The sequence below is a fragment of the Diuraphis noxia genome, unplaced genomic scaffold, assembly GCF_037042655.1.
Source record: "Diuraphis noxia isolate RWA-SAM2 unplaced genomic scaffold, SU_Dnox_SAM2 contig0005, whole genome shotgun sequence".
NCBI classification, from domain to species: domain Eukaryota; kingdom Metazoa; phylum Arthropoda; class Insecta; order Hemiptera; family Aphididae; genus Diuraphis; species Diuraphis noxia.
The window spans coordinates 15,474,261-15,497,819 of NW_028301715.1; the positions used below are offsets into that span (position 1 = coordinate 15,474,261).

General features: G+C 28.4%; 1 protein-coding gene across 4 annotated transcripts in view; it reads right to left on the bottom strand.

The window, feature by feature from the left end:
• Positions 1-8,895: 8,895 nt before the first annotated feature.
• Mgat2 (alpha-1,6-mannosyl-glycoprotein 2-beta-N-acetylglucosaminyltransferase) overlaps positions 8,896-23,559 on the bottom strand; it is a 37,129-nt gene continuing 22,465 nt past the window's right edge. For 3 of the 4 annotated variants that reach the window (XM_089228801.1, XM_089228799.1, XM_089228800.1), the window contains 9 exons: positions 20,356-20,520; positions 19,216-19,430; positions 17,309-17,524; positions 15,854-16,095; positions 15,530-15,675; positions 14,320-14,477; positions 13,976-14,080; positions 11,235-11,449; positions 8,896-11,169 (listed from right to left, as the gene is read on the bottom strand). In XM_089228801.1, coding sequence (XP_089084927.1) covers positions 10,959-11,169; positions 11,235-11,449; positions 13,976-14,080; positions 14,320-14,477; positions 15,530-15,675; positions 15,854-16,095; positions 17,309-17,524; positions 19,216-19,430; positions 20,356-20,401 — 1,554 coding nt within the window. In that variant the 5' untranslated portion in view covers positions 20,402-20,520 and the 3' untranslated portion in view covers positions 8,896-10,958. The remainder of the gene's footprint in view (positions 11,170-11,234; positions 11,450-13,975; positions 14,081-14,319; positions 14,478-15,529; positions 15,676-15,853; positions 16,096-17,308; positions 17,525-19,215; positions 19,431-20,355; positions 20,521-23,559) is intronic. The other variant, XM_089228802.1, reaches the window with a different exon arrangement.

Consider the following 23,559-nt stretch of genomic DNA (forward strand, 5'->3'; position numbering starts at 1 on the left):
CGGCTTTTTTTGAGGATGTGGCTTATTTTTACAATCAAGAAATAGGTATTTGGAAAAATTATTTTAATATATTTTATAAATTAAGATGTTTTGATTATTGATACATGTGACATGTCATTAAGTTCATTTAAAACAAATTTATGAGTGTTTTCTAAAAATATAACTGTTATCGGAAAAGACACAATAATATTGTACTTATTGCCATTAAATGTCTACCACGATTATAGATATGTTTTAATCGTGATGTCTACCCGCGTCTATTCTTCTGAATCACTGTAACAGAAAGTCATTGTATATTTTTACTATTTTTAGCAACAGTTGATAATGCTTGTCTCAGCTATAATGAGTCTTGGAGTGAAATAATAAATGCTCTGTAAGAAATAGAAAAATAAAATACTGAAACACCAGAAACTCGAAGTGAAGCAGCTGGGTTACGTCAAACTTTGAAACTAAATTTATGGGGTTTTTTACTGAATAGACTAAATGCTGTAAGCAAAAAATTACAAAGTATTGAAATCGATGTAGTCATTGTATTGGAGTTATATGATTCATTAATTGAACTTATACGTTCACAACGTGATGAATTTGATAATTACGAAGAGAAAGCACTTATTCGATCTACAATAAAACAGTATAAAACTAGTATATCGTATATCAAGAAAAAAAAAGAAAAAAACTCAATGCGATGAAAATAGAACTGGCGATACTGAGTTTAATGAAAAGGATAACTTTAGAATAAATTCGTTTATGGTAATTCTTGGTGTTCTAGGAAATGAATTATTAAAAAGACGTCAGACGTATAATTCATTCTGTGAACCTTTTTTTTTTCACAAGATTATTTGAATTGAATCCATATGAGATAAAACATAAATCAAACAACCTCTGGAAAATATATCCAAATAATTTTGATCGTGAAGACTTGCAAACGGAGTTATTACATTTAAAAGATTATATTTACTTATTAAATTTGGTCCAAAAACACAGTCTCCTTTAAAATTAATAAAATTAATTTTTGAAAATGAACTTAAAACAGTATAACTGAATGTATAAATTGTTTTAAGAATTTTTGTTTATACACCTGCAACTAATTGTTCGGCCAAAAGATCGCTTTCGTGCCTCAAAAGAATTAAAAATTATCAAAAATCGACAATGAGCCAACAAAGATTAAATGCTTTAGCAATATTGTGTATTGAAAATCAAATTACAACTGAAGTCTGAAATGGATTATGGAGACATTATAAAAACCTTTGCGGAATAAAAAAACAGAAGAAAAATAATTCTATAATATTTAATTTTAGGTATTTTAATAAAAAAAATGTTTTCACAAATATTTATTAACACTTAAAAAAAAGTTAATGATTTAATAAATTTAAAGGTTTTTTTTATACGATTTTGCTATTGATATTATTTATGTTACTATGATTATATTTATATATGTTGATTTTTTACTTTCCATTGTTATGGAACTGTACAAGAATTGTATTGACAAGTAAAAAAAAAACTATTAGGCCTGCAGAAGTGTGTTTTTTTTAAATTTGTCTGTTTTAAAGATTTAATATAAATTATCTTAATAAAAATGTGCATACAAAAATTTATCATGAAAGTTTCAGACCAAATATTGTTGATTCTTTGGTGTCACGAGATAAGGATAGGAGCGCTAGAATAATTTAGCCTATATGGGCGCCGAAAAGCTAAATACGCCACTGAAAATATGTTATCCTATGTGCAAGTATTTTGAATAAGATATAGTACGTGCATAGACTAAATACTACAAGTTACAACACTGTCTTATACTACATTTCTACCTTTAAAATTTTTGAACCTTTGAATGCCTACCTACAACCAGAGAAGGATTAAGATTCAATTTGCTTTATTGGAGCAAAACTTTTTTGCCACTTACTTCCCCCCCCCTCCTTATAACCAGAAAAAATTATTTTAGTAGTATAACTTAATTATGTATCTATAAATACACCAATATAAACAATTTTTACAAATAAAAAATTATTGATGAAAAATACAAAGTTAATATTGAAATGATTTAAACTTATAAATTTTTTTTTTCTCAGGTATTGAACTAAAAAAAATATTTTTAAGAAATCATTGTAATATTTTATTTATCGGCTGCATGTTCCTTGCGTCCCAAAAAAGGTATATTTTACAGGTAATAAATTTGACCGGTAACTTTCGTCCCGTTTTGGGGACGCAAGCCGGCTATATAATTAGGCTGTGTGTAAACTGCGGCAAAATTTACCTTTTTCTAAAAGTTGATGTGTAAGCTGCGGCAAAAAAAAAATTAAGATTATACAATCTGCGACAAAACCGATAAGATACATCATACAAACTGCGGCAATGTATTTTATATACTTTCTATATATACTACGTATACATATCGTTACGATAATCTATATACACGTTTATCGTTTAATTAGGTATAATACCTATTACGTGTTATGACAGCTATAAGTATTTCTTAGGGTATAAGGCTTAAATATAAAGAAAAACCAATTTTTAAATATTGAAAAGTATGTTATTGTTAAAAAATATTTTTAAAAATCGTATAATCAAAAAATCAATTTTAAAATTAAAAAAATATTATTATTATTAAAAATTATTTTAAAAAATCGTATAATATTCGTATAATCGAAAAAAAAAAAATAATAATATAATATAATACGTATTACGTGTTGTGGCAGCTTTTGGTATCTCTTATTAGAGTTTAAAAATACATTTGGATTTACCTTACCAATTTGTACTCAAGACGAAACATCACATAATTAATTTAACGATATACGTACATAGGTATGTACTATATATAGTATATAAAATAAATTGCCGCAGTTTGTATGATGTATCTTATCGGTTTTGTCGCAGATTGTAAAATCTTAATTTTTTTTTGCCGCAGCTTACATATCGACTTTTAGAAAAAGGTAAATTTTGCCGCAGTTTACCATCTCCCTATAATTATTATCGATGTTCACTACTAAAATCACTTAAGTCGATAGTATCGTGTCACTAAGATCAATAATTCATAAACTATACTATATAATACATCTCACTATTTGAATTGAATACAGAATTTTTTTATTATGCCAAAATGTAAAAAATATGAATTGTAAAATTAAAATTAATAATAAAAAATGTGTTTTTTATTAGCTTATTGATACCGACTATATCGATATTTTCGGGTCGCAATTAGGTTATAAAAAAAGGTATTACGGGACGCAAATAGGCTATGACCATTTTTGAATCTTTTTTTGCGGGACGCAACTACTGATAATATTTTCGGACGCAAGTAGTGTGCTCCCTATTTATCAGATAGATAGTTTAAATAATTTGCCACCTGGAGCAAATGCTCCTATATTGCGCCTGGGTTAATGCGGTCCTGCCTACTATACCTAAATATACCTAATACCAACTAGAACTGACGATATTATAACTTTTCCTACCACCCTAGGTACTTAATATAGTCTAATCTTTATACAAGTGTAGGTACTATAAGTAATAGTCTGGTGAAAAAGAAAAATTAACAATGGATGATGACATAGTAGGAATATCTTACATTAGTGACACCTAATAATGTTACAAATAATAATCATGTGGTGGCATGGGTGGATAGGTCATTTTTTGGTCTACCGGAAAATTTTAAAAAGGGCCCCCACATGAAAAAAAATTTAATAATATATGATATTAAAGGGCACCATTACCGAAATACGAAGGGGGGCACCGGGAAATGCCCGATTGCCGGTAGACCTATCCGCCCATGTGTGGTGGTAGGTAACGAAAGGTTAAATATAGAGATGTTACGAACCATAATATTTAAGGTCAAACCGAACCCGAACCGAACTTTTCTTTAAATTAACGAACTCGAACAGATCCGAACTTACACACTTTTAATCGAACCCGAACCGAACCGAACTCTTCAAATATTTTATCGAACTCGAATCGAACATTAAAAGTTAAATTGGGTATTATTTTATTTAATATTTAATATTTACTTATTTATTTATTTATTTATTTATCATTTAGCCATCATACCTCAGAATTATTGAATAAAGATTTTACTACTATTTACTTAAATACTTTAAATACTTTAATAGTTAATAATTATGCATGAGATTTTTAATTTTTAATTATTAATATGATGATAACTGATAAGAAAAAGCGAAAACATCAATATCAGCAAATATTAAACAACTAATAACAATCTATTTTTGTATCGAGGGTTTTCATAACGAAGTCCCCCTTCCCCACCGCATGGAGTATCTACTATCTTGACAGTCTCGGATAATGCGCAGGCTGAATGGTCATTGGCTATGGGTGGTAGGAAAGGTGTGCGGCGGTCGGTTGAAACACGCAATTAACAATAAAAATAGTAATAATAACTTATAAATAATAAATATTAATTATTAATTATTTAATAATAATTTATAATTTTAGCCGTTACTCCATCGACTTTTATTTTTATTTCTCTGGTTCGATTATCGAACGGAACTATTAGATATTTGGTTCGGTTCGATTATTTAGAATTTCCAGTTCGGTTCGGTTCAAAAATCGAACAGTTCGTAACATCTCTAGCTTAAATATATTATAAGTTATGAGGTGCTTACTGCTTACCTTCCTATCCGGGTACTATACCATCACTTTGCGAGTGGATACTGCGATTTGATTACAACTGTCATCGTGATTCATGTTATTATCCTATCCTATGGTATAGAAAAAACCTCAGTAGATACTATAGAAATACCGCAATATTATAATATCATGGAAAAAAGCTTGAAAACAAAAAACACGTTTATATCAATAATCATATACTTAGGTTTATGTCGGAACAGTAATAAAATTTGACATAATACAACTAGTTGTAGGTAGGTAATAGTTAGTACACAATCATAAAAAAATAATGACCAATGTATTGGTAACATAATATCTAACTTGGATAATATGTAGATATTATCCACTGTCATTATTAGGACCGTGAAAAGTCTAAATAAATAAATAATTTTAATCTGTTTTTGACTGATATGCGGGCAAACTAAAAAATAAAAAATTATAATACATAATAGGTTCCTATTATACTTATACATTCCCTACAATGATTGCAAACACAACCTTAATAAACATTTTGTAATCAAAACAGAAAAAAAATTAAATTAGTAACATAATTACGGTGTATGCAGAATAAAATATTTTGATACTTTTTATAACTTTGGTGGGTTCTTACTATAGGTACGCGTGTGCCGTGTATACACGTAAAATGTTCAGCTATGTCCAACAACACAATAACCGGGTAACGTGAACACAAGATAACCTTACCTAATATTGACCAATCACGGCAAAGGATTTTTGCGAATGTTATGGACAGTATAAACCTATTATACCTATAACCGTATTGCTGCTACAAATTATAAACCATGGTTCAGTTCAGCATATGATGGATACCAAGGTTGTAAATTATAATATTAATATACCATTAAAAATGTCACATTTTAAATGTGTATCTATTTTTTATACAAAAAATTAAGTATGTTTAAACTTTTAAAATTAATTTATTTTTGTGTTTAACATAATAGGCAATCAAATTATCAAGATTTTCAGGGAAGAAAATGGAGTGTATCGATACGTTCCGATTCAATTTTCGAAGGTACACGTTCATTATACAAGTGATACGTACCGTACCAACCTGTATCGGGCTTAGACTTCGATACGAGCTCATACGTAATTATTCTCAGTCGATACGTTTTGGAATTCTTCTTCTTGAAAATCTTACACGTAACACAATCTCACCAGTAGACGACAACATTTCTTTTTATTACTGGCCATCGATCAATCAATTCCGAACGATGATAATAAATAATAATATTTTCGCCAGTAATGACAATTTGTCATGTAACGTAAGTGAGTATTCGATTTTAGTAATAAAAAGTGAATAATGTTTTTGATTTCATTTGAAATGAACAATAAGTCAATAAAATAGTTAACTTTGTTATATGAATTATAATCGTTAAACTATAATTTTTACATTAAACCGTAAAGTCATATATAAGTACTTCAAAGCAGGGACAGACTGGATCACTGCGCTACTGTGCAATATTGCACAGCAGACCGGCGTCAACGATAACATGTCCTTTGCAGGGCTGGAACAAAATAATCCATTTGGCATAACATAATTATTATTTTTGACAATTTTTTTAGAACATAATGTATTTATTACATACTCCTATTACGAGTAAATCGTAGTGGACCTATATTTATGTCCATGTATAAATACCGTTTAATTTCCCAGGAATTTTTCGGGAATATAATATTATGATTGTTATGTATAAACTTTAAAATATAACATTACAAAGAGTAACGAGTGCAAGCGAGTTTGAAATTTTTAATACAAAACGCGTTATTTTATTGGGAAGTCCCAAGCAATGATTTTCAAGTAGGTATCAACAAAATTCGTTTCATATATCGGAGAATTTAACTGAAAGTATTTTATTCATTATTAGTGTACATTTACACAATTGTATAGATTGTATTTGTATAAATTAAACTAAATTGGTAGGTAATTTAAAAAATGTTGTTCCGATCATTTATCATATTTGATGACAGTCTAGTAGATAGCGCTGCGGTTATCGAATTAATTTAAATATAAATAATACAGACCAATGCCGTTACCAATTAGACATTGTTGGCTTGTTAAAATGCTAAACAGTCGAAACCGACGTTTCCCAAATATTTTCCTCCGACAGACCCATTAGAGAAAAGTAAAAATGATTTCGGAATCAGGCGTGGATCCAAGGGGGGGAGCGAAAGGGGCGCCCCCCCCCAAAAAAAAAAAAAAATCCCTAAAATAGGTTTGAATTATGAACTACAAAAGATTGTTTTGTAAACTATTGTTGTTTATTTTTATTAGTATACCTTATATTTCAAGTACTTAAAAATAATTACTTGAAAATTTTTTTTTGATTCAATTTTTTTATTTTATATATTCCTGAAGGCTAAGGGCCAACATAATTGTTGTTGCTTTTACGTATTATGTTACAATGCAGGCAGCTTAGTCGTAAGTATAAATAAAATTTTGCGCCCCCTCCGTAAAACTTTCCTTGATCCGCCCCTGTTCGGAATCCACCTTGGTATGAATCAACTCCTAAGGGTTCGCGGACCAGAGTTCAGGAAACGCCAGTCAAAACGACTAACCCTACTAAACTTGGTTTGCAATCCAAGAGATTTTACCTATGAATAATGATATTTATTTAAAGTACATTATAATTAAAACATTGATTATAAATACTAATCAATGATTATATATAATAAATAATTAATATTACCTCAAGTAAATTCAAATTTTAAAAACATTTATCGACTAGGTACCCATTGATTATGGTGAGTCGTAAGTAACCAAAAGTCAAAAATATAGTTTTAAAATGTTGTAATAGAATAGTGCCGATTTTTTATTGATAATAGTAGGCCGAATGAATCTCAATCCACTCCTGCTCCAAAATAACAAATAATTGAATTTAACATTTAAACATGACAGACTTATTTAGATAGAATAAATCAATATTGTTATAAAAAAAGTGATTGTATTAATTATTAAATTTAAAAATTAAATTTGTAATGTTCCTTCCATAGGTCCATCTTATTTATTTTATCCCCGAATAATAATTAATCTAGATAAAAATAATTGGTAGGTTATATTATCACCAAAGTAATTATAATATCATTAATTACTATAAAAAATTTAATTTGAAAAATAAATAGGTAAATTAAAACATAATTTAAGTGTTTAACATACAAATAATCAACATGTCTGAATTTGGGTTTATTTAAATAAATTAATTGACTTAAAAGCAATTTATAAATATTTATTTTTATTCCATATTTAGTTTAACATTACAATACGGTATATAAATACACAATAATTAATGTACTCACATATTCTATTTGAATCTTTAAAATTCATGATTATAAGCATTTGTTATATTTTCATATAAAAACGATAAATACATGTAAAAAGTATTTTAGATATTTAAGTATCTAGTTTTTGAAATCAAACATCACAAAAAGTGTATAGCAGTTTATTGTACAGCATATGTAAAAAAAAAAAACTCAAAAATATTCATCATATCTATTTGTAAAAAGCTTATTTTTATATCATCACACTTAAACATATTGAATGACGTATTGCAAAACAACTCCATTCAAAATAATAATCAATCAGCCGTTTGGGTCTTTTTACCTATGACTAACAAGTTATATCATTAGTGAAATACAATTTAATATAGATATTTCATTATAAAGTAAACATATAAAAAATATATATATATATATTTCAAACTACCAACATGTACTGATTTTAATATTTTTCACAAAATTAATATAGGAGATAACATATAGTTCATACAATATTAATTATTATAGTGACTGGTAAGCACCAATTAAGTAGTTCATAGGGGAGGGTTATTAAGCTTTGATTATAGCAAATCCTAGTAGTTTAATATGAAAAATACAATTTATGAATAAATAATCATTTTATTTGGGTCAAAAAATATATGGAAATGATAATAATAATAAATACACATTACACATATCGGCATATGCCAAAGATTTAGAGCCCAGATATTGAGATACAAAAAATATCTAAATAACTATCAGTTCCAATACTATGTATATTAAATTAAATTTCAACAACATTAATAAAAAATTAAATTTTCCACTTCTTACATTATATTACCTAACTGATGATTGAGAACAAAAATCATAATAAGAAATGCATCAAAACGTGAGATGGTTATTCTACAACAAATAATTAAAGTTGATTTTCATTCAAGCTTTGTTAATGCATTTATTTTGTTTTGTAAGTTCAGTTTATAAATGTTTTTGAGCACATTTCACTATTTGGGCATATTTAATGTATATTTTGACACATTGAAATATTATAATGGTTTTTAAATTTGTCTTAGTTAATACTATAAATGCATCAACTGTAAGACAATTAGTATTATAATGAATTCATTTTGATTCTACAATGATCACCTTTCAAAAATATAAATTTAATTAAAGATATTAATTTTTACACTCGCAACATATGAAAAAATTATTTCAGTTTTACTTCATATTTTAACATAATATTATGATAGTTACATAAATATTAGGTAAATATAATACAATTACAACATTGCTATATATATATATATATATTTAAATAATGAATATCATAGAAGAAATAATATTAATATAATATGATTATTATGAGTAAGTTAATATTAGCTAATGAATATGTTTCAATACAATCATAAGTAATATCATTGTTTGAGTTGTCAATATTATTTTGGAGGAAGCTAATTTTAAATAATATAAATCAATATTTTTAGATATTAATCTAGTCTTTAAATGTAATATAAATAATTTTGACATCGAAAGAATGATAAATCATGAGTAAACTGAGTATACAAATATATACCATTCACCTAAATCACATTCAGCCAAGGAGTAAATATTAAAATGAACATGGTTGTAAATTATAACATTAAAGGACAGAGAACGATGCAATTATCTTTTTTTTTAACCATTAAAGGCTTAGAAATATTTTAAAATATGTTCTTCAATAACCTAACTTTTATTTTGAATCATTTTTTTAGTTATTAAAAAAATAAAATACACATGTTCTGTAAATATATATAAAAACAAAAATATTCTGTTAAAAAATTATAAAATTTCTTTTTAAATAACAAGATTAAACTACATCGTTATTATTTAGTTGATGTGAATACAGTTTAGTAGAAGTTTAAATATTTATTCTGTATTCTAAGAATTTGGCGCATTATATGAATATATATATATAATATATATATTTTTAACTAAGGCATAGATGTGTAATGGCATGGATAAAATACAAGGATGAATTTAATAGAATATACAATATATTAGACTTAAAGTGTTAGATGCGAGATGCCTATGAATAAAATCGCTTCAAAAAATGATTATTAACTAGTTATACTAAGTTACATAAATAATAAACATAAGTTAAGTTTGTATGAAACATGTTTGAACTTACAGACAATATTTTGATATTAATATATTTTTTTTTTTTGATTTAGCAGACATTTTCTTCTTGATTATATCTAAATATCTGGAGATAGTGATAAATAAAAAATAAATAAATACAGAATTCATAAATTTATTTTCGTGTAATTCTTGTAGATTACAATTACATTTGAAACTTAACCTAATGACTTTTGATAGTTGGGAAATGAACGTAATTAAAAGTTAAATATTGACTTCAAATGACTAGAACGTTAATCTCAGAGTTGCACATTTTAATTTTAATTTGCATCAAAAATTATGCTTAATGAAATGGAATGCTGAAGCTAAATAATGAAATACAAATTAAAAATATGTAAGTTATAGTTTTATAGCACATTAAAATGTACTCCATTGATGAACAACTCTGAAAATCATACAAAAATTGGTATTTTCAATTGGATAAATGTTATTTATTTTTTGTGTCAATATAAAACTTATGAGTTATGTCGACAGTATATTTCAAAAATCACTGGGATATATAAATTCATGCCAAATAGTCAAACCAACAGTGACATTTGAAAAATACCATTATTACATTATTTTATACAAATAATGTAATCGAGCCTTAAACATAACTTATAATAGTTGCCGTACTACATAAAAAATAAAAACTCTTGAGCGCAATTATGGCAACGCATTACATAAAAATCAAACTTCACTCAATAAAAAAAACAATAATAATTAAACAAAAATAAATATGTGATAATAATAATGAAAAAAAAAAACAATAAAATAAAATAAGACTTGGTTCAAGCATAGACAACAATATCTATTGCAATATTTAGTATTATGTCTATGCGTTTAGGAGGTCTATACTCCCATGTTACATAGGAACTTGACCTATTTCTTTAATATTATAAATATTAAATACTAATTGCCAAATGTCACCATTGGCGGTTTACCATTCGCAAACATAATTCATGATCACGTACATCACCCCATCCACCATTTCCTTTGCGCAGTACTTTTTTTTTGATTGGAGCATAGGTCACTTCTAATTTTACCGGAAATAAATATTTGTACACAGAACTAAGCAGTTTTTGAACTTTGGCAATGAGTGCCATATCGAAACAACTTTTTTTATGATGAACACCACTATACAAGAAAAATGTTTCACATTAATATTTAAACATGAGTATCTTAATTTTATGATCACTTACCATTCACCAATGTGAAATACTCTAGGAGCTTTGAGAACAAACACTTTAAATTCATGGCTAAGACAATTGTTGGATACACTTTGAAGACTCCAGTCCCAGTTGTAATCATCATACTTGCAGAATGTATCTGCACAATCGACAAATTGTTTCCAAACAGTTCGATTGTACGCCATACCCATATTATGCTTGCTGCTAATCCATTGTGAAATTTCGGCCTAAAATGTTTCAAATATCGTGTACAAACACAATTAGTTTTAATTTAATTTGAACAAATGCGTACAGTTTAAAGAAACATTTTTTTTTATAGGTACATTATTAGAAAATTTAACACAAAATGTAACAATTATCTACATGCTTAAAAAAAAACTCTATTATTATAAAAACATACATATTAAAATTTACTAATATTATTAACTAAGGTATACTATGCAATTATAATGCAATACATTGACTAAAGTAATTCAAGAACCAGCTAATGTTAAATAAATCAATACATTAATATTTTATAGCAACATCCGAAAAGAGTCAAACAATTATTAACATTTTTGTTTTACTTTTAAATCATCAGATGTCAATTTCAATTGAACACATATATTATTCATAGTTCACAAACTTAATAACACAAAAACAATTAGAGGTAAGAAAACCCAACAAACAATGAGCAATTATTATGCTAAGTACTGGTTTCTACGAGTCAGATATTACATACGCGTCATTATGCAATATACGCAACAAATGACTCTGTCAACTAAAAAAAAAAAATATGTTGATAAAAACTATATATACTTTTAGGAGTCTAGGCCAAAAAGATCATTAAATGATATTTTTATAAAACAAACAACAATTTTATTATGTTACCATGGTAATGAGTTTAGAAAAGACAGAATAGACACAAAAGACATAAAAGTGCTTTCACAGAATTATAAGAGTTTTATATAAACAATTTTAGAATTATTATAATCTTTATTGATACAATGATAAATATTTGATGAGTAATACTATTTTCTTTCCATAAGACAATTTTTTTATAATTTATAAAAAGTATTAAACAACACAATGGCATACAAATTTAAGCAAGCAAATAAATTATACCAATATTCAAAATTTATTTTGATAGGTAACTGTTAATACTAATGTCTCAATACCACTATAAATTACTGGACTCAGAGAACTATTTAAATTATTTCATACAGACTTGATAAAAAAAAATACAATAATATTTTGTGAAATTTGAAAGTTTTTTAATATTATTGTTTATTTTGTTAGTTTATTTCAACTTGAAAAAGTTCAGAACAGTTATTAATCTAATTTGGTCTTATTGTTATGCTATTGTGTATAATATAATATAATATAATATTAAATATTTAGTATATTGTCGTTTTATTTTCTGAAAAAATTTCAGGGTCTGGGGTACTCAAAATGGTTTATTAAAAATATAATTAAATCAATTTATTTCAAATAATAGACTTGATATATCTAATTTCTTACAGGTATGATTATTACACCATTCAATATATTCTAAGGATGTTGCAACATGCAAGTATAAATTTTCAGCAATTTTAATAAATTAGAATTAGTTAAATAATTTACTTTTTGTGTTTAAATTAATTTTTAATATTATATACTCTCTTTCTTTGTATACGATAATGATCAAAAAACACAATAATCAAATCAAAGTATAAATTCAATAAGTTTGATCAATCGGTTTAAAAGAAAATTAAAATGATTAGCCACTACGGCCACAGCACTAAACCCTGATAACAGTGGCGCACACTGGGGGGTCAGGGGTGTCGACTGACACCCCTCAGAGAATTGGTGGGTGACTGGGTGAGTGTGACTGGTTCTGGGTGAATTCGGATGTTATTTTGATAAATATTTGTTTAATTTAATATTAATTGTATAAAGAGTATAAACTCAGATTGGGTACCGCGAGATAAATATTTTCGACACCCTTGTGAAAAATCTACTGTGCGCCACTGCCTGACAAAAATATTATCATTCGTGCAAAACAGATATTAAAATGTATTAAATAGGTACAACAGCATACACGCCCACATCAATTTTGCGAAATAATTGCGTGGCTTTTTGTAATGCAATTTAAAGAGTTTTATTTATTTAGGTGGTTAGGTAAGTGTCCAGAAATCGATTGTAATTAGTAAATTGCCATTAGCGCAAAACTCGTTAATATCGAAAGCCGATAGGAATAGTTTTTAGTTTTTTTTACCTTATCGTTTAAATTAAACGCATTGAAAAACTGCATGACGGTCAAGTCGCATGGAGGCTTCTAACTAATAACCAACAGTTCAAGGTTAATGCACCTAAATTACTACATATTATTATACTCAAGAAAAAATGTATTCTGAACAATCTGCGTTCTAAATTATTTTTATTAATTCGCGATATACAATTTTCCAAAGATGAGATGGAAAAGGTAATACTACGAAATATGCAACCGAGCGAAAAACTATTAAAAAATACGTTTGGTTTTTTTTTAAGTATAATTATACTAAACAGGTAGCGATTTCTAGTTAAGAGTATAGGCAGGCATGTATGAAATGTTCATGCAGATAGTTTTATGTCGAACATAAAAAGAAGACATTTTTTTTGACGGGTATAATGATAAGGAAAAATTACGAAAGCTAAAATTGGGTTATTGGAATAATTAATAGGTACAATAATTAATAATGTATACATGCAAAAAAAAAAACAAATATAGATACAAATAAGGAAAACTGTTCAACCTTATCATAATGTGAAAACGAAGGAACTATTTTAAAACTCCAAGACGGCGGTGTTAATTCTGCAGCAAATATTTGCTGTCGACGTATTACCCTTAAAATATCCTTCTATAATGTCCAAAATTTTATTTTTATACATTTATATGTAATGACGAATTGTTTGTGTATGTTACAGAATCGATCCAAAACCGCAGCAGTCATAATGAAAAAATTATCAATTAACACCATATTATTATATTATTATATTCAACAAGTAAGTTTCACGGGAGTTATTACTAACATAATAATAATATGTAAGATTAAACGTAGTACCTACGTTAACATTAAAATAAAATATCAAAACGCACCTTTGCTTCTCCGTAAAAATTATACGTTTTCAAGTATGTCCCTAACGACAACATACTGCACTGTGGGCACGCTACGCTACACGATTTTTCCATCAACTTTAGCATGTATATGAAATCTTCTGCGACGTAATGGTCGTCTTCCAAAAATAAAATCGGACCTGAAAATGGCATACAAACGATATATAGACGATGTATAGTTCGACCATTTCGTGGAACGTTATCACGTAAAGATGTTAAAGCCTAGAGACAACCCCCTCCCCCCTCCTTCCACAAATAATGCACTCACAAACAGAAATATAGTAGAATGGCTTTTTTTTTTGATTCTAGAGAGAGATCACAAAAATTATTAATTTATTCAAAGATGAGAAAGCAGGCAGCGTCGTTACTAAGAATTTGGATACAAAGTATCCTGCGATGGCGATAACAACTTTTTTTTTTTTAAATTATGATCACCTCTTTTTCATGTAAGTAGCGAAGCAAGCTGTTTTGTTGAAAATGTTGACGTACCTATCAAATTTGATAATATATGATGAACGTTTAGTTTATGAGTTATTTATTTTTGTATTTGTTAAGAATAGATTTAGAAGTGGCGGCTGCCATGATACGAAAATCTATAATAATTTATTAACAATATTAGAATTTTGTAAAAACTGTCGGCGTAGGTATAATAAGCACTATATTGAATACTACACATTTTTCAATGTTTGGTTGCAAGTTATTGTAAAAGATTGTTATCTTTAAGAACAGTCATATCCTTACAGTTTATACATTTTAACAAACTCAGAAACTACTCGTTCAATTATTGATTTAAATACATAAGTATAAACATTTCTAAAAAATGCACCTAATTCACGATTAACGATAAAATAATGTTAGTTTTAAATTTAAAAATAATAAATAAATATTGTATTGTCAAAGCCCGAAGGAGCTTAAATTGTGATGTGAAAAATAAGAATTTACATAAATTCATTGTTTAATGAAAAGAGGGGCGTTGGTCAATGGATCATGCTCGGTTCGTCCTATGCATAAAATAATGCATTATATTGTTATTTTTTTGAAACACTCCGCGTCAAAAATGAACCGACGTAGAGTATTAGGCCACCGCTAAAATGTAATATACACAATACGAAGTGCGTAATATTTCCACCACTGAATTCGCCCCGCACATTCGACGACCTGCAGAGGTAAGTGACTTAAGTCCGTTACATACCCGAGTAATTACTGACGACGTCCAACTCGTTGAACACCCTGTTTGCTTTCCACCACCAATGATGTTTGGTTTGGGTGAATTTAGCTTCTCGATAGTGACCGTATTGATCCGGATGCATGGCGTTGATGCACTTCCGTTTGATCGCACTTTGTACCGTACAAATGGAAAACAAAATCAGAACCACACACGTGAAACCACAATAATATATATATATATATATATATATGTTAAGAATTAAGAGAGTGCAGCGTTGTTTTTTTTTAAATATTATTATTAGGTATAATCTTATTATAGGTAAATATAAAATTTTATTGGAATAATTACTCTGATTTGGCAATGTCTCTGGGGCAGTCTTCAGGAGATTCGCCCGGAAATGAATCCGGATGCGTTTGTATGGAATACGGATAGAATATCTGCATGGTCTTGCAAAAGTCGATCATCTGTATCAGTTCGTTTATTTGTTCGTCATAATGGTCGTGACTGAATATTAGCAACGCGTTTTCGATGCCTCGCGCCCTCGCCAGACTCACTATCGTGTGCCTGAGGTACATAATACGCGTGTGGACCTAAACAACAGCGATAACCAGAGTTCAACATAAATCGTATATATAGCTGAATAGTATAACTGTAATATTACAATAATCATTACAGTCTACCATTTTCCGGGTCGATAGCGTTCAGCGTGTGCATTCGGAAACGTATAACGAATCTTATGTATATAGTTAATAATAATGACAATACTAATACTACTACTACTACTAATAATAATAATAACAATAACGACACACATCCATATGCACGCACGCACACACACACATGGAATTTCAGTAGGAATTGATTATAACAGCGGTTCCCAAACTGTGCTCCGAAGAGCCCTTGATACTCCGCAATGATGAGTGATGACTTACCAAGGACTCATCAGTTCGTAACACCACAAAAAATTAAAAAGATTTTAGTTATTTAAAATCAATATACAGGGTGATTGATTTATTAAACAACACTCATTATTTCAAAAAGTATTGACTTTTTTCAAAATATTTTTTTACATGGTTTCAAGTTGTTAAAAAACCAACGTTTTTATTAAAAAATTATACCTTTAAATATTTTTTATTCTTATAATTTTTTTAATTTTTTACTTTTTTGAGTGACAACATAGAGTTTTAATTTCATATTCCAAAGCAGAATATTTTTCTAAGTATTTTGATATATAAAAATCGAATTTGGGGCTAGTAGTTCATGAGTTATAACTTTATAAGTATTTAAAGTTTAGATTGGCAGAGTGGAGTGGTATATATTTTGAAAAAAGTCAATACTTTTGAAATAATGAGTGTTTTATGATAAATCAATCACCCTGTATACAATATACATAATGATGGAAAATTTCGATGGAAAAATTGTAAATAAAAATTAAATTGTAAATATAATAAATAATATTTTTCCAAGTTCTTTTAATACTATTGTTTCACCTTTATTCATAAACATAATTTTATTTTGACTCGCATATGTATATATACAATTCGTGTTTATTACACTTCATAGAAGATGGCTAGAACACACGCAGATAAAAATTAACGTCAAATATTTCTTGGGGGCTCCACTTCTACTCAAAAAAAGGCTCCGAGGCTGAGAAAGTTTGGGAACCACTGATGGACTATAATAATACACGTGTATGCATCATCACTCGGCGTCTGCACATGTATATAATGTATAAAATATATTATATATGCGTATAGGTATATTATTGATTTTTATATTATGTCAAATGATTTAGTCGCATACTTGAATGACGATGACTAGAGAATCGTTTTGTAACGGACCGTATACGTCTTCGTTGAGCACGACCTGTTTGGAGTTTTGCTGATCGATCAGACGTCGTATTTCGGATGCGTTCAGACTGACCGCCGCCGTCGCGATGTGTTCACTGGCGTTTCCGGGCAGTATGGCCTGATACGGTCGGTCACGCTGGGGTAACGCCACCAAGTACTTGTGCAAATGCTGTAATACACAAAATATACGAATACGAAAATTAGAAGACAAAACAAAAATAAAAATCGAACAATACGTTAGTAGCAAAACCAAATTTAGCACACGCATTTATTTAGTCAACGGCAGAATCCAACGAGTTCGTAATGTTTAATTTTTGTATTTTTTTTGTTTTATAATAATAATTTAGGCTCTATAATTCGAGTATAATAAATTACCGGGTCGGTTTTGTACTTCAATAGGCAAAAGAAATTACACTCATGGGTCGGGGCCCTGACATTTAACTCTTAAATCCACCACTGGTTACGAGTTGCGACTTGCACATATATTATAATATATATTTATATGTATAGCGTATATACCGTCATAATTCATAAGGTAACAATATACTATAATATATTATACAGCACACATATACGAGTATATGAATGATATGATTATTACGCGGAATGTATTTAAATCGATATATATATTATATCGTACAGTCGTACAGAGGAAACGAAATCGGACACAAGTATTTGTCTACGGTTTGACTTCAAATATCCGGTATATAGCACTGCAGTAGTATAGCGCATAATATATTATACGATATCAAGTGAATAACACAAAACAGATAATATCATAAAATATAGAATAAATATAAATCAGAGTGATCATTTTTTATTACAATAAAATACCTAGTAGTTTATTTTTGGCAAGTGCTGTAAAACTTAAGGTAAATAACATATTTTTAGCATAGAAATAAACACTGTATTATATTATTTAAAACTAAATATTAACGCTGCAATATAATTATAAAATAAATTAAGCCATATTTACTTTATTTGGTCTTAATGGTTTACGTGTGTCTCCACGTTTTCGTGTTTGAGTCGTGTCTCGTGTGTGTGTGTGTGTGTGGGGGGGGGGGGGAGTAATGATAAAATAAATATGAGAACCACTGTTGCAAATCATACCTACTTGTCAAATTTAGCTACCCTTTTTCCTGTTCATCATTGTTAAAAATGATCTTAAGCACGACACGACTACTTTTCTTGGCGATAATATAATATATATTCTTAAAAGATACTACTACGTTAGGTTAGGTATTAGGTACCATATACATTAAACATAAATTGGCTATAAAATATCTGCTATGTATGAGCTAGTATGGGATAAATTTGACTATATAATATATATATATATAGATTAGCATAGGCGCAAAAAAGGTGGGGTTGGGGGTTAGCCCCCTAAACTTTGTAAAGCCCCCCAAAAAACTAACGTCATACATACACCACATTATATATATAGTGTCAATAGAGTTTCCAATTTAAACCTGCAGAGTTTCAGCAACCTACCCCCAAATCTCAAACACTATTTGCGCCCATGTCGATTAGATATTTTTCGTATGATGACTAAATGGAACAAGCCACATCGAAAACTTGAAAGTATATAAAGCAAGGACCTGCAGGTTTCAAATAGAATAGTTTTAATCATTCATCACTCATATCTAGTGTGAACTTGTAATACATCATAAAGCGATTCGGATATTAAACTATGAGCATTAATGTTACACACTGATCGTACATGGAACTCCTGTACGCACGCTGTATACGACGTACACGCAAGGCGCGTGTATGCTGCAATGCAGGTATTAGCTAGTATAATAATAATAATAATAATAATATTGACTGTATGTGTAATATTACAATATATTTAAATCGCACCTGTGGGACCAGTTGCAACATTGAATCATTAGCGTCCAGCAGTCCGTCTGGTTTGGCCAGTATCTGTATCGTCTCGTTGTCGGCCACCTCAGACATGTGCATCTGCACCCAGAAGAACGTCAAGCAAAATATCAACACGACAGTGCGCAAACACACGCTGATGCCCAACTTCCGGCACACGGCGATAATTCTCTGCCGCAGGGTCCGCACCACGTCTATAATAATAATACGATGGTAGAGAACGTATATTATTATAAAACGATATACGTATGTATGCAGAGTGATTTTTTTTATAAGCATGCTTACCGCCATTTTTCCCATTATAATGGTTATAACAGTACCTACATTCATTCAAATTCTGATTCTTAAAATGTTTAAGTAGATTTAAAGACAACATTTAAGACATTGTTTGTAATACTTGAGGAGTATCCTGTAGCGATACCAATCTCTATTTTTCAAATGAGACCTCCCCCCTTTTTTTACTGAAAATTATTCAGCGGATATATTTTTTGAAAATTTTGGTCTATCTAAATCAAAATATACATGATACATGAATAGTTTCTGAGTTAATAAAATGTTTATACTAAGGATAATAATAATCCTTAAAAATGATATTTATTAAACTTGGATAATTTTTACAAATAATTTATATCGATAAATCAATAGTAATAGTAGTTAAGTAGTACTAACCCATAACAATAGACATAAAGGCAATTATCCTTAAAACACAAAGTTACAGGACTCAAAACTATATTAGCTTGAATTTTTATTTAGATACAGCAAAATTCTTAAAAACAAAAAATGTACTTATTAATAAAAAATAAAAAAGGAACGTTCCTATTTGAAAAACTGAACTTTTTTATTGTCTTAGGATTATCTTTAAGTGGTATAAAAAATGTCAATGATTCGAAAATAGTCTTTAAGCGTATTTTAAAATTCAAAGATCTGAATTTTAATACATGCGTAATTTGACCATAAAAATAGGACAAGCATGCTTAACCCTGTATATTATTATTAGCAACGTTACAGCATCGTTATAATGCGTTATGATGGGCAATAACACACCAACTAATGATGTTGAAACGATATCGTGAGAAAAATGGGTTGATGGTAAATAATTTTATATGCAATGCATCCTACCAATCGCCATTCCAGAATTGAATATTTCGGTCATTTTGTCAACCATTTGTTCACGACGTGTGCGCTGAATGTATGTGGAACGCAAATGCCCAAAAACGACGGACACGGATCGAAAACTGATTCATCCGTCGAATGCACGTCCGCAGTGCTGTGCAGGTTATGAGCCTGGAAAAAAACACACATTACAGTTAACTATATGTTATGTGATTATGTCTATATGGGTTATCAGCAGGTTTGTTATGTAGGTAAAATATTATAATATGTTTTTGTCAAAAATTAATTGAAATGCTAAATAATATATATTAAATATTTATATAAATGCTTAAATACAAATACAACGTGTACTTGTCTAATTTTCTTTAACAGGTTAACTGCCACTATGATTTTTGATACTTTTTACCCGGTGCCATGTGTACAAAATTGTGTACATTCCTTTACTTACCATTTTTCTTTTCGTGTACATTATATTGCACACGAGTTTTTTTTTCAAACAAATTTCGTGTACAGAAATGTGTACACATCTGTACTAATTTAACATTGGAATTAAATATTGTGGCCCCTAGGACCAGTTTTGTCTACTCAGCGAAGATAGGAAATGGATATTTCTTATTTTAATCAAAATTATAAAAAAGAGGTTTTTGCAAATTATCGCTTAAAATTTGTTGGGCAGTATAAAAATATTTGCATATACAAGTATGGAGATTTGTTCGTGTACAAAAAAATGTACACGTGGCAGTTAACCTGTTAAATGCTATATATTATAATATTTAACATAATATCATTTTTTTTTTTTTAATTATATAATAATAACATTTTTGTTTCAATTTGTATTTTGCGGATTAACCGCGAAATTTGCTTATTATCCATGGTAGTATCCACAATTTACCTTAATCCCCGCAGATAATTGAGAGTTTACTGTATTATAAATGCAACCGTAAAACGATTCTTAATCGATAAAAACTAATTTAAATGCAAATTTGGACTTAACCTAATCGTACGAACCAAGTCATTTATTAGATTTCCAACACAATATTATGAACAAAATAAATATTAATAGATACACCGAACTATCATCAATTTTGTCGACCGTCAACTACTGTGGGTTATTAATACCAAGCGTCACAGTGGTTGATTCACTATTTTTTTTATATATATAATACTTATAGACGTGCAACATTCGATCGATCAATTACAATATCCATTTAATGTATAATTAATACTTTGGTTTCCTGTTTTTATTTTCTGAAAACACAATGTCACAATGCCTAGTTAATAATAGAAATTTTATTTATATTTCTTCTATAGAACTTATCGTACATTCGTACCTAGTTAGAATACAATATAATCCTTATTAAATATTTATAAATGTGTATGAATTATTCTGTAACTTGAGATACCTATTCTTTTGATGTGTTTTAATATTGTTATACCTAAATTCAGTGGCGGTGTGATAGGGTGTTTTATGAGACAATTGCCTCACCATAGATTATACCTATAATAATGGTTACTATTTACTAACATAATATTTTGTATAGTGTATAATGACGCGATATTGTGGTAATACTAAGGTGGATTGATTAAGTTAAGGAAACCAGAAAATATTTAAACAAACCAATTTTTTGGTTTATCAAGATAAAAAAATATTGTTCGGTTTTTAATTTTCTACATTTACCTATATTTAAAAAAAATTCTATAGACTCCTACATTCGTTTGATTATTAGTCACATCACTTGGTTCCGTATTTGAATGTTTGTTGTTGTTTATCTGGATTCATGGAGAGCAAAATAACAATGTTAATAATTAACATGACAAAGTGTATTATTGTTGTAGAATTGTGAATTGGGGGTGTGGTGGCAAAGCCATCCATGGTCTGTGCTATACAATTTAGGTTATGGTGGTCGAACATCTTCATTTGCCTCGCGAAATAAAATAATTCACGCCGCCACTGCCTACATTAATATCATTAATTATCGACATAATATTATAAAAAATATGATCGTTAACATTAGACAAACATCTCATAGGTACTTAGTAGTTATCGTGATAATCATCACTACAAATAATATTATACTAAAAATATGATTTAAAACAATGATAAAACAAACATTACACCTATTGCATATTATAAATTATCCACCAACACTGCACGAAAATCGATTTTATTGCCTATTGTTGCATGTTAAGATAATGTATTGTATTGAATAATCATTAAAGTGAAAATTAGTTGGCTAATTGTGTACACGGCTGACGGCTGATACGGCAATACCATGGATCAATCAACATTGTATTAAAAACCGAGGACATTTCATGGGATGTTGCACGCCGATTAAAAATATATTGATTTTTCAAATGCCAATAATTATTATTTGAAATAATTCAAATCTAGATATCTATGAAATAAATATATTATTCGGTAAATGTACAATTGCACAAAGAATTATAATGTAAGGAGTTTTGTAAAGTTTATTAAACTTATAATTATTTCTTATATATTATAATTAAGTCTTAACATAAAAAGGTTAGAATCGAGATTTTAATGTTACCCACAATATTATACTCTTATATATTATGTAAATGTTCAAAATTGTAAAACATTTAGTATTTGTTGTGTGTATAAATAAATATATATATATTATATAGTTAGTCAAAGTATAATAAGATTAAAGTACCTAATTTAATTTATAATAACTTAACATCTTAAAATAGGTAGTTGTTTCAATTTTCAGTTTCATCAAAAATTTTTTACAAATAAAAAAGAGCAATATTTTAGAATAAGTTAATACTTTATCATCAACCTTAATACTATCGCTGTTGAAAGCTTGAAACGCTGTTTATTGGTATTTAAAAAAAACCTATAGATATTAAGATATTTTTTAAATAAAACAATTCATTCTAAATTTCGATATTTCAATGATTTAATTCAACGAACTGGCATACTCATACAATTGAGTACGGACTATGGATATAGAAATATTAACGCATCATGATGTTCACTTAATTGGATAAACGTTCTCAGTTAGCCGTTAGCATAGACGTAATTAAGGGGTGGGGGCTTAGGAGAGCTTAAAATATTTTAATATATAGGCTATCTTAATTATGATAAATTATACAATTTTTAATCTATATCAATTATACAAATTATAACCAATGGTAAAACCTATAAATATAATAAAAGTAATAATAATGGTATGTATAGGCAATTTT